This window comes from Hemitrygon akajei, chromosome 10, assembly GCF_048418815.1.
Source record: "Hemitrygon akajei chromosome 10, sHemAka1.3, whole genome shotgun sequence".
NCBI classification, from domain to species: Eukaryota; Metazoa; Chordata; class Chondrichthyes; order Myliobatiformes; family Dasyatidae; genus Hemitrygon; species Hemitrygon akajei.
Window position 1 is genome coordinate 15885866 of NC_133133.1, and position 13636 is coordinate 15899501.

The 13636-nt window shown below is 41.7% G+C and overlaps 1 protein-coding gene across 2 annotated transcripts in view; it reads left to right on the forward strand.

Moving 5' to 3' along the window:
• The window catches only part of LOC140734170 (mitogen-activated protein kinase kinase kinase kinase 4), a 321905-nt gene that overhangs the window by 207963 nt on the left and 100306 nt on the right, over positions 1-13636 (forward strand). For both annotated transcript variants that reach the window (XM_073057807.1, XM_073057808.1), the window contains 3 exons: positions 1042-1133; positions 3176-3324; positions 7700-7799. In XM_073057807.1, the coding sequence (XP_072913908.1) occupies positions 1042-1133; positions 3176-3324; positions 7700-7799 (341 nt within the window). The remainder of the gene's footprint in view (positions 1-1041; positions 1134-3175; positions 3325-7699; positions 7800-13636) is intronic.

Genomic DNA, 13636 nt, shown 5'->3' on the forward strand with positions numbered 1-13636 from the left:
AATCAAGAACCTACCAACCTCCGCTTTAATTATACCCAATGACTGGCCTCAACAGGCATCTAGGGCAATGAATTCCACAGATTTATTTAGAATCTAACTAAATAAATTCCTCCACATCTCTGTTGTAAAGGGATGCCCGTGTAATCTGAGACTGTGCCTTCAAGTCCTAGACTCCCCCCACTATAGGAAACATCCTCACCATGTCCATTATACATAGGTCTTTTTATATTCCATAGGGTTCAATGAGATCCCCCCCTCATTTTTATAAACTCCAGCAAAAACAGGCCCAGAGTCATCAAGCACTTTTCATATGGTAACGCTTTCATTCCCAGGACAATTCTTGTGAATCTTCTCTGGACCCTCTCCAATGCCATCACATCTTTTCTTAGATAATGGGCCCAAAACTGCTCACAGTTCTTCAGGTGCAGTCTGACCAGTGCCTTATAAAGCCTCAGCATTATAAGCTGAATAAACTCGCATCAAAAAGTCCAATGCACTTGAAGACAGTTCTCCCTCGTAGAGCTGTGGAGGGAAATGAAAAGTTAACCTTAAGTGTTTTTAGAAGGAACCCATAAGATGACACTCCCTTGTTGGCCTTGTTTCCATGGATACACACTTCATGTTAAGCATTTTCTTGGCACAAAGGCTTTAATGTGTTGCCATTGTACTTGTTTCATGAGCGATCTGCAAAGCAGCAGGCCTGTCATTTTTCATGAGGTGATGGTGGCTCCATGTAAATTAATTGCATTACAGTTCCATTCATGTTAATGTAAGGTCCTGTGGTTAAGCAAGCAATGGAACTGAAATCGTTAAGGTTTGGCGATCCACAGGTGTTTTTTCGTACATGTTGTTTTTGAGCTGCCCTATTTTTGAAAGCAGATTAGAGTGAAGTGTTAGTCATGCTGGACTGACGGTGTAGGCACACCTTCCCTTCTGCTCTTGACTTCTTGGCTTTGCCCAGCCTTGGCTGCTTCTCTGCTGTTTACTCGGCGAAATCTGACACAACTCTCCACATTAACTGTGTTTCCCTTTGACTTGCAGCACCTGGTCTAAGTTCGTCCAACTCAAGTTACAAGCAGCAGGGTAGGAGATGCGAAGAGAAAAGGAGTTTCCCTATTTCTAGACATCACACGGTGAGTCGCCCTATCGGGGGGCAGTTAAACAACAGCTTTGCATATTGTTTTGCATTTTATCAATTCTTAAGTCTTGTTCAAAGAACACCATTTAAACTTGGCCTTTTGTAAAAGTTAGTATCATGAATCTTTTCCTAGCTGACTACTCTGGATCTTTATGCATGATTGCTAGCTTCTAACATGAATGTGGGTATGGAGACAGTGGAAACCATTTCAGCTCCTTATTCAGTTAAACCATGGATAGAACTTTATTGCTCAAGACGAGATTGTGGTGCGACTCCAGACCATGCAAAGCAGATATTTACAATGTATGTGGTACTGCTTGATTTTAATTAATGTTCCCATAGTTACATGCAACAGGTGATTTCAGTTGTCCAGAACACTCAAAGGCCATTGGCAAGCTGAGGAGTAGCATTATTCAACTGCTCAACAGCCCTTGGAAAGAAGCTGTTCTTCAATCTTACTGTCTTGGCTAGGGCGTTTCTGTATCTCCTACCAGATGGCAGGAGATTGAACAGACAGTGTCTGGGATTGGATTCGTGTTTAATGACCTTACAAGCATGCAGCAGGCATTGAGAGTTGCAGATTGCCTCCAGGTCCAATAGTTGAGTCCCAATGATGTGTTTAGCCATCCTACTCACCCTTGGATAATCACAAAGACCAAATTGACTGGTGTTATAACTTTTTAGTGTTAAAGAATTTGCTGTGCTCTAATTGGTCATTGTGTTTCTTACAATACAATTTTTAAAACACCCTATTGAATGTAAAATATTATGGGATACACTCAGTGTATGATTGCGGTCTTCTGCTGCCTCAGCCCATCCACTTCAAGGTTCAATGTGTTGTGCGTTCAGAGCCGTCCTTCTGCAAATTACTGTGGTAAAACATGGTTATTTGAGTTACAGTTGCCTCCCTCTCATCTTGAACCAGTCTGCTCTGACCTATCGCATTAACAAAGCATTTTTTCCCACAAAACTGCCACTTACTGGATATTTTTGTTTTTCATATCATTCTCTACAAACTCAAGAGTCTGCTGTGTGTGAAATTCTCAGAAGATCAGCAGTTTCTGAGATATTCAAATCAGCAACAATCACTTAGGTCACATTTCTCGCCCATTCTGGTGTTTGGCCTGAACAACAGCTGAACCTCTGGACCACGTCTGCATGCTTTTATGCATTGAGTTACTGGCCACATGATTGGCTGATTAGGTATTTGCGTAAGCAAGCTGGTGTACCTAATACAGTGGCCACTGAATGTATCTTGAAAAATACATAAACAGTGCAATAAAAATCCAAATTATTTCTCTTAAGGTTGTCATATTGTTGGAGTATCTCTCCTCCTCTTTAAGCCAATTGCCTTGCTTTCCCCGATAGTGGTTGATACACATTGTATACTTTTGCTGAGTGAACAGGTAAGTCTTTGTTCTTTCACAGTAGCTGGCTCAGATCAACAGATTGTGGCATATTGCTCACCAATCTCAGAAATAAAGAGAACTTGATAGATTGACTGACTAGAGTATAAGAAACAATTGCATGAAATGTTGGAAACACTGTGCAAGTACATGGGGAAAGTTGCTAAATTTCATCGCAATCTCGAGGCCAAAAGTTGAGTGGAAGGATATTGGTACAGGGGATGGTGAAAGGAAGGAAATCCATGTTGTCAGAAGAACAGGAAAGGGGAGATTAACCGTCAAAAAGTTTAATGATGCAGGAAAATAAGGGTCACCAAAGAAGGAGAAGGGTTGAAATGGGAATATCAGAACAACTGAGGGAGGGATGTCCCAGAAGTTTGGCAAACAGGAGGCTTACACAACACACAAAGATATAAGGTGTAGGGTGTATCACCAGATTTATACAGCGCATCTTCAGTTATGTCCTGTTAATAAACAACAATAAAAGTTTGTTATTTGCATAGGAGCCAATTTGTGGGGATCTGGGTTTTCAACTAGGATACCACTGAGAATAAGCTGGTCCCCAAGAAACTGCAGAGATTTTATGAGCCTATCTAAATTGATTTAACATGACGTATCTGTAAATTAATAGGAGGAGATTGCATCAGGCAGAGGAAAGTCTGGCCCCACCCCTTTTTTCAAGGCAACAGATTACTCCTCATCAAGTGACGAAGTTGGCAGTACTGATGAAGATGATGAATTGAATCACAACAGAGTAGAACGCTTACGAGGCAGATCCAGGTACGTAGCTCTAACATGACATAACGTGGCTCATAGGCTCAAAGGATGTGATTATAAACTCAGCTCCCAGCTGCAAGCTTTGGGTGGCTGTTGTCATTCAGAAATGAATGACTTGGCTCAACATGACATCCTCAAGTGAGGCACCAGCTGGAGGCACAAACTTACAGAAAAACTTATTCATTGGTGGTTTGTTCCACTGAATGTGAGTCCTCAATGCTTTCACAGTTTTGTAAACTTCACTTGGAAGCTCAACAACACTGAAAGTTCCCATATGATCACAGGCAAAGCAGACCGCCAAACTAATTAGATACTTTAATGATGCATTTAGGTATCAGTCTCAGGATTTGCTTGATCTTGATTACTATTGGTAATATTCATTTCTTGTTTAATATTTTACTAGCGACCTTGGTGGCTTTTGTAGAAATTTCTTTCTTATTAACTAACTTGAGTACTCCAACAGCTGGCAACAGTCTCTTGTTACTGACCAAGAAGTGGATATTCAGAAAAGCTCTCAATACACATGGGCTTAGTTGGCATCATGTGAGCAATGGCCGCGTCTCCAGACTTTACAAATTTGAGGCAGTCTTCCCACTTCTTGCAAGATCAATGTTCAATCTTCTCCTTCATCTTATTAAACATTGCAGGCAACATGAACAGGTTGACATTCAGGTTGTATCAAATGGGCTGGAGAGGAAGCTTGTGAAGGAAATTCTGATTCAGATTCAAATTTATTTATCACACGTACATTGAAACATGCAGTGAAATGCATCATTTGCTTTAACAGCCAACACACCCAAGGATGTGGTGGGGCAGCCTACAGGATGGGATAAGAACCAAAATGACTAAATGTACAAACTGGATAAACTCAAATGTAGCAGAAAAGGAAGCATAATGGATGATGAAGGATTTGCTAAAATATATTAGACCTGAATCAAGTGTTCAAATGGGACTGCTTACAATCCCATCTTTTCTTCACCTATTCACACACAGATGAAGGGCATTTGGCCCATTCGCATCTGTACATCTTGCCCACTGCAAGATGTGAGAAAATGACATGACCCGGATGGGGGGGGCGGGGCGGTATCGATGATGCATGTTGTCTTCTTCACGGCAGCACTTCATGTAGCCTTTCTCAAATCAGGATGTCCTGAAATGTGAGGGAAAAGGAATGGCAGTTTGTCAAAGTACATACTCCCCTGGCAGAAGAAACCAAAGCCCAAAAGAGCTCACATCTATCACTGGGGTGGAAGTTTCAAAGGACAAGAGTTTCCTGTGCTTAATCCAAAACATGAATTCTTTCTTTCCTCGTGTCAGAACCACAGAGCAAACCAAAGAGAACTGCTGTAGTCACATGCCCACGAAAGAGCTTCAACATGCTGTGAATGAGAATGTGTCCGTCATAAGATGACTGGAAAACAACCTGTCATTTTACAGACAAAAATAGTAAACTGACATCTAGCGGTATAGTTCTTTGCTCGAGCTGACGATCATATAACATTGTGTAGTAAAATAGGATGTACAATTCAGGCAAAGGTTGTTTCTCAACCACAACCACCACCACAATTCTGCCTCCTCCACTTCAGCCCAAGCCCAAGTTAACCCCATCAACAGTGAGGCAGCAGAGACATAACAAGGTTTGGCAGCAGACCACATTATCCATCTGGTATAGAGGTGCCGCTGTACAGAATCAGAAAAACTGCGGAAAGTTATAAACTCATCCAGCTCCATCATGGACAATTGCTTTTCTGGCAACAGAGACACCTTCAATAGGCCATACCTCAGAAAGACAGCATCCAATATTAAAGACCCTCATCACTCAGGGCATGCCCACCTTCTCATTGCTACCATAAGGGAGGAGGTCACTCATCATCATTATGTGCTGTGTCACATGACATGGGCAATGATGTTCTTGACCATTTTTTTGCCATTGCCTTCTTCTGGGCAAGTTTACAAGATGGGTAACCCCAGCCATTACCAATACTCTTCAGAGATTGTCTGCCTGGCATCAATGGTTGTATAACCAGGACTTGTGATATGCATCAGCTGCCCGTACGACCATCCACCACCTGCTCCCATGGCTCTACGTGACCCTGATCGGGGGAGGGGGGGGGCTAAGCTGGTGCTACACCTTGCCCAAGGGTGACCTGCAGGCTAACGGAGGGAAAGAGTGCCTTACACCTCCTTTGGCAGAAAGGTCTCTCCTCCCCTCTGCCCACAAGGAGGAGATATAGGATCCTGAAATCACACATTCAATGTTTCAGAAATAGCTTCTTTCCCTCCACCATCAGATTTCTGAACAGTTCATGAAACCACAAACACCACCTCACTACTTTGTTCTCTTTTTGCATTACTTGCTTGTTTTTTATATTCCTTATTGTAAGCTATAGCATTTTTTATTTATTGCACTATAATGCTTGCCGCAAAATGACAAATTTCTCAATATATCAGTGATAAGAAACCTGATTCTGATTCCTGTTACACTTCTGGTCATTGATACTATCCAGAATATTGGCAGCATGCATTTCTTCCACTGAATAGAATGGGAAAGTGTTTAGTTTCTCAGGACTTACAGGAGACTGATGAAGAATTTCTAGTCGTATAATTTTAAGTTTGCTGCAAATAAGGCTATTTCATCTGTGCTTGTTTATTTCAGGGTGTCTGTATTGTCCTGTTTCCAAATTTAAGTGTTGGATATTTTTCCACCTAGTTTCAGTTGCCGCAGTTAGTCTCCCAGCAGAACATAATGTAGAACACAGAACAGTACAGCCCTTTGATCCACAGTGTTGTGCTGACCTTTAACTTACATATTTCATAATCAACCTAACCTTTCCCTCCCATAAAGCCCTCCATTTTTCTTTCATCCATGTGCCTGTCTGAGTATCTTAAATGTCCCTAATGTATCTGCCTCTACCATCACCCTTGGCAAGGCATTCCACACACCTACCACTCTCTGTGTTTTAAAAAAAAAACTAATTCTGGTATCCTCCTATACTTTCTTCCAAACACCTTAAAGTCATGCCTCTTTGCAATAGCCCTGGGAAAAAAAGAAGCTGGTTGTCCACTCTATTATGCCTCTTGTCATCTTGTACACCTCTATCAAGTCACCTTTCATCCTCCTTCTCTCCTAGGAGAAAAGCCTTAGCTCACTCAACCTATCCTCATGAGATATGCTCTCTAATCCTGACAGCACCCAGGTAAATCTTCTCTTTAAAGCTTCACATGCACATCCTCCCATTAATAAGGCAACCAGAGCTCAACACAATACTTCAAGTGTGGCCTAACCAGGGATTTTTAGAGCTGCAACATTACCTCATGGCTCATGTACTCAATCCCACAACTACTGAAGGCCAACCATAAATCTTCTGAACCATCCGATCAACTTGTACTCCAATTTGAGGGCTTGAAGGGCATGAATCCCAAGGTTCAAATGCTCCTCCAAACTGTTGAGAATCTTGCCATTAAGTCCGTACTTTGCCTTCAAGTTTAACCAGATTGAACTCCATCTGCCAATTCTCAGCCTAACTCTGCATCCTGTCAAAGTCCCTTTGTAATCTATGACAACCATCTATGCTGTCTACACCACTAAACTTCGTATCATCTGCAAACTTACTAACCCACCCTTCCATTTCTTCATCCAAGTCATTTATAAAAATTACAACAGCGGGAGTCTTAGAAAAGGTCCCTTCAGAACACCACTGGTCACTGGCCTCCAGGCAGAATCGCTGCCAGGCTCTTCCTCCTGTGGACAAGACAAATCTGAATCCATTAATGCAGGTCTCCCTGTTCCATGGGGTGACGTTTGAAACTTGCCCTCATACAGAGATTATCATTAAGTTCAATCAACTGTTGTCACTGCTACTCATCCATGTCTCACTGGTGAGAGTGTCAGAATTCTGTTGCTTACAAGCTACAGGCCAGGACAGCGATGGAATACTTTGACCTGAGTGCAGCTGGAGTAACTCGCAAGAAGTTTGACACTACTCAAGGTAAAGCAGTCAGCACCCCATCCACTATGCTAACATTTCTCTCCCTCTGTTAATGCCTGCAGTGGGTACTGTGTACACTGCTGTTTCTCCCCCTCCCCAGGCTAAGCCAAAAACACCTCACAAGCCTATAGCCTCCATCGCAGTGAAGGACAAGGATGCAAGTGAGCCCCACCACTCACACGTTCCCTTTCAAACTGTACACTTGGAAATAGCTCTCATTATCTCTCATAGCCACTGTGTCCGGAACCCAGAACTCCCACGCTAATTACGCTGAATTACTGCAACTCACCAGCTCCTTCTAAGGGCATTTAGGATGAGCAATAAATGCTGGCCAGGTGAGTGATCCTGAAAAAAAAAAGAATTTAAAATTCTTGTCCTTTTAATCACAGGCAACCTGTCATTTTAAACAGCAGTGACATGCAGTGCACCAGCACAAGGGTTTCAGATGGCATCGAGCTGCAGCCACATGCCACCTTGAGTGAAGAACAGGTATTAATTTACTTGCTACTTTTAAGAGGAGGAAAAAGACTTTCCTGATGGATTTACGGGTCTAATTAGATATAAGTTGCAACTGCAATTTGTTAAGTGCCACACAGTGGCAAAATATGTGAGAAGCTTCTCCCTGGCAGAGTTCAAAAAGTGTGTCGCTGTTACTCCTTTCTTTTCCACACTATTTGCTGCAGGTTAGCTGTCTGTAGCATAAATGGAACCACCGCTGAAGTTGGGTGAGACTAGAATTAGAGGTCGCAGGTTAAGAGTGAAAGGTGAAATGTTTAAGGGGATCCTCAGAGGGAATTTCTTCATTCAGAGGGTAGTGCAAGTGTGGAACGAGCTGCCAGCAGAAGTGGTGGATGCAGTTTCAATTTCAACATTTAAGAGAAGTTTGGATAAGTACATGGGGTACGGAGGGTATGGTCCCAGTGCAGGACAATGGAACTAGACAGATCAATAGTTTGGCACAGACTAGATGGGCCAAAGGGCCTATTTCTGTGCTATGATGCTCTAAGAACTCGGTAATCTTCTGCTTTTGGTTTTGCAATTCTTATCAGGGTCAAGGATGTCAGCCCTGAAGCAGATACTGGAAGTCTGAATTAAGAAGAGAAACCATGAGAAGCACTCAGCATTTGTGGAGAGATTTGGTTCAGGTCAATGAGCTTTTGACTTTTATGCTGGCTTTGACTTCCCTTGTTAGCCGTGGTTGTGTCATCTCGCCTTCAGAATACTTCTTCCTCTTTGGGAAGCACCTATCCTGTGGCTTTTGAAATGCTTCCAGAAATTCCATCCAGTCAACAGCTGTTGTAATGGAAGATCACCGAGATTATTTTTTCCTCCACAGATGCTATCTAACCTGCTAAGTGTTTGTAGCTCTTTCTGTTTTACAAGATCATAAAACAAAGGAACAGAATTAGACTGATTTATTATCCCTCTCAACCCCATTCTCCTGTCTGGAACTGTAGCCACAGTCTGTTGATAGGGTGCAATTGCAGGCAACAGGATGAGTTGCAATGTAAAAGGCAAATATAGGACTAAAGGTGTTATATTTGAATGCGCAAAGTATACAGAATATAGTCGATGAACTTGTAGCACAGTTACAGAATGACAAGTATGATGTTGTAGGCATCTCTGAACCATGGCTGAAAGAAGATTATAGCTGGGAGCTTCATGTCCAAGGATACACATTGTATCGAAAGAACAGGTTGAGAAGCATGTGATGTGGCTCTGTTGGTAAAAAAAAAATGAACTCTGAATCATTAGAAAGAGGTGACATTGGATTGAATGGTTGTTGATAAAGCTAAGAACTGCAAGGGTAAAAATACCCTGATGGGAGTTACATACAGACCCCTAAACAGTAGTAAGGATGTGGTCTACAATTTACATAGGAGATAGAAAATGCACGCCAAAAGGGCAATGTTACAATAGTCGTGGGGGATTTCAATATGCAGGTAGACTGGGAAAATCAGGTTGATGTGGGATTCCAAGAGGAGGATTTTCTAAAATGCCTGCAAGATGACTTTTTAGAGCAGCTTGAGGATTAACCCACTACAAGATCAGCTGTTCTGGATTGGATGTTCTGTAGTGAACTGGAATTGATTAGAGAGCTTAAGGTAAAAGAACCCTTAGGAGTAAGTGATCATAATATGATCAAAATCACCCAGAAATATGAGAAGGGAGAAGCTAAAATAAAATGTATCAGTGTTACAGTGGAGTAAATTAAATTACAGAGACATGAGAGAAGAGTTGGCTGGAATTGATTGGAAAAGAACACTGGCAGGGATGACGGCAGAGCAGCACTGGATGGAATTTCTGGAAGCAATTCAAAAGCCACAGGATAGGTGCTTCCCAAAGAGGAAGAAGTATTCTAAAGGCGAGATGACACAACCACGGCTAACAAGGGAAGTCAAAGCCAGCATAAAAGCCAAAGGGAGGGCATATAATAGAGCAAAAATTGGTGGGAAATTAGATACCAACTGAAGGCAACTAGAAGAGTCATTAAGAAGATAAAGATGGAATATGAAAATAAGCTAGCCAATAATATTAAAAAGGATACCAAAAGTTTCTTCAGATATGGAAAATGTAGAAGAGAGGTGAGAGTGGATATCAAACCATGAAAAGATAATGCTGGAGAGGTAGTAATGTGGTAATGGCAGACAAACTGAATTAAGTATTTTGCATTAAGAGTCACCGTGGAAGTTCCAGGTGTTAGGGGTCATGAACTGTGTGAAGTTACCATTCCTAGGGAGAAGGTTCTTGGGAAACTGAAAGGTCTGAAGGTAGATGAATCACCTGGATCAAAATCTGTACACACCAGAGTTCTGTAAGCAGTATCTGATGAAATCATGGAGGCATTAGTAATGATCTTTCAAGAATCACTAGATTCTGGAATGGTTCGGGATGACTGGAAAATTACAAATGTCACTTCACTCTTCAAGTCAAGTCAAATCAAGTACTTTTATTGTCATTGCGACCATAACTGCTGGTACAGTACATAGTAAAAATGAGAAGTTTTTCAGGACCATGGTCTTTCAGAAGGGAGAGAGGCAGAAGAAAGAAAACTATAAGCCAGTCCGTCTGACCTCAGTTGTTGGAATGATGTCGGAGTTGATTGTTAAGGGTGAGGTTTCAGGGAACTTGGAGGCACATGATCAGCATGGTCTCCTCAAGGAAAAATCTTGCCTGACAAATCTGTTGAAATTCTTTGAAGAAATAACAAGCAGGATAGGCAAAGGAGATTTGGTTGATGTTGTGCACTTGGATTTTCAGAAGGCCTCTGAAAAGTTCCCACACACGAGGCTGCTTAACAAGCTACAAGCCCATGGTATTACAGGAAAGATTCTAGCATGGATAATGCTGATTGGCAGGAGGCAAAGCGTGGGAATAAAGGGAGCCTTTTGACTGCCAGTGACGAGTGGTATTCCACAGGGGTCTGTGTTGGGATCAATTCTTTTTATGTTATATGTCAATGATTTGGATGATGGAATTGATGGCTTTGTTGCAATGTTTGAAGACAATATGAAGATAGGTGGAGGGCAGTAGAGAGGCCGCAGATGGACCTAGACAGATTAGGAGAATGAGCAAAGAAGTGGGAGATAGAATACCATGTCTGGAAGTGTATGGTCTTGCACTTTCATAGAAGAAATGAAAGGGTTGACTATTTTTTAAATGGAGAGAAAATACAAAATCTGAGGCACAAAGGGATTTGGGAGTCCTTGTTCAGGATTCCCTAAAGGTTAATTTGCAGGTTGAGTCTGTGGTGAGGAAAGGAAATGTGATGTTGGCAATCATTTCAAGAGGACTAGAATATAAAAGCAAGGATACAATGATGAGACTTTATAAGGCACTGGCAAGGCCTCACTTGGAATATTGTGAGCAGCTTTGGACCCCTTATCTGAGAAAAGATGTGCTAAAACTGGAGAGGGTTCAAAGAAAGTTCATGAAAATGATTCCAGGATTAAATGGCTTGTCATATGAAGACAGTCTGATGGCTCCTATATTCACTAGAATTCAGAAGAATGAGGGGTGACCTCATTGAAACCTACCAAATGGCAATTGAAAAGAATGCCACTCTATTCTGAGGCTGTCTACACTCTTTCCACATCCACTCTATCAAGTGTTGTAGAAATCACTTTAATTCTATCAATTTTCCTTTAAGAATCCTTTCAAAATTTAAGAACCCTCTTAGAGCACACAAGAGATTCTACAAATGCTGGAAATCTTGAGCAACACACACAAAATGCTGGAGGAACTCAGCAGATCAGGCAGCATCCATGGAGAGGAATAAACAGTTGATGTTTCAATCCAAGAACCTTCATCAGGACTGTAAAGGAAAAGGGGAAGAAACCAGGAAAAGAAGATGGGGAGTGGGGAAGGAGTACAAGCTAATAGGTGATAAGATGAAACCAGGTGAGAGGGCAAATCGGTAGGGAAGGGGGTTGAAGTAGGAACTCGTGTGAGGTGATTGGTGGAAGAGATAAAGGGCTAAAGAAGAAGGAATTTGATGGATGCTATCTGACTTGTTGAGTTCTTCCTGCATTTTACGTGTGTAGCTCCTGTAACACACAAAATTTGCCTCCAGTGAGGTTTTCAAACAATTCTAATTTATTCACAGAGAAAGCACAAGATTACTAATCCAAAAGTACCTTATTTATGTTCATGATGTGCGTGTTACAGGACTGTTGCCTTCAATTGGGGGAGTTTAATGCAAATACAGTGGGCACAACTTTGACATCCCTGTGGGGGCACTTTAATTCTTCACTGACTGAACACCGAGTTCTCCTGGCGCGGTAGCGTAACGGTTAGCACAATGCTATTACTGCTCGAAGCTTAGCAAAGTTTGGAGTTCAATTCCAGTGCTGTCCCATAAGAAGCCTCTATATGTCCTCTCCGTGGAATACTTGGGTTTTCTCCGGGTCTTCTGGTTGACTCCCACAATCAAAAGATATACTGGGTAGGTTAATTGGTCATTGTAGGTTATCCCGTGATTAGGTTAGGGTTAACTGGGTTTGTCAGGGGTTGCTGGGGCAGCAAGGCTCGAAGGGCCAGAAGGGCCTACCCCATGCAGTATTGCTAAATAAATAACTGGAAATGCAAGTGGTGGGTTGCATTTTCACTGCAGTGGTGCTGCTGTGGTTACATTATCAATCTGCAACCCCAAAGACTGGACTAACAGTGCAGAGATGTCTTTACAGGTTTCACCTTGATAGCTGTGAATATTAATGTAATTAATAACCTAGAAACTAAGATATCTTAAGCAGCAACTAGGTTTTGTAATGATCATAAACTTTGCAGAATGACCTTCAGGCAGGAAGTCTTCTATTTCTCCAGATCTTTGTTGACTTCATGACTGCACGGCCTCAGAAATGCAGTTAGTGGTCAGTTATATAAATGGTCTGACCAACTATGGCCATGTTCCCCCTAAAAGAAGGCTGTTTATTTCTAAGGATGAATGCACAATGGCAAAATATGATGTTAGATGCTTATCTCAAGCCAAGCAAATGTGCTACTCATTAAGGTGATACACAGCAGAACTGGTCTGGACCAATTTCCTAACGGTCTGTCTCTGCTAAGGATTCTATTCCATTCTCTCAGTTCATCAGTCATATTTGCTCCAATGATGTGACGTTCTGAAATAAACTGTGTCTTCTCCACAATCACAGTCTTACTAATAAATTCATAAGCCTTAACGCCTTAAGACATAGGAGCAGAACTGGGTAATATGGCCCAACGAGGTTGCTCCACAATTCAATCAAGGCTGATTTATTTTCCCTCTCAACTCCATTCTCCTGCCTTCTCCCCATAACCTTTGATGTCCTTAATAATGAAGAATTTATCAACTTCTGCTTTAAATATACTCAATGTCTTGACCGATTTGTGACATGGACAGGTACATCTAAATACTGAAACATACAGTGAAGTGCAGTGAAATATTGAAAGACCTAGATAGAATGGACGTGCAGAGGATGTTTCGAATAGTAGGGGACTCTATGACCAAATGGCATAACCTCAGAAAAGAAGGATATCCCTTTAGAACTGAGATGAGGAGGAATTTCTTGAATCAGGGGGTGATGAATCTGTGAAATTAATTGCCACAGACAACTGTAGAGGCCAAATCATTCAGCATAATTAAAACAGTACATTGTAGGACAAAACAAAAAATTGCTGAAAATTACAATAAAAGTTAAAATAAATAAACAGTGCATAGGAGGAATTGCGAAGTAATATTCATGAGTTCATGGACTATTTAGAAATCTGATGGCAGAGGAGGAGTATCTGTTCCTAAGATATTGAGTATGCGTCTTTTTTGGATCTTCTGATCCAGATGTGCTTTG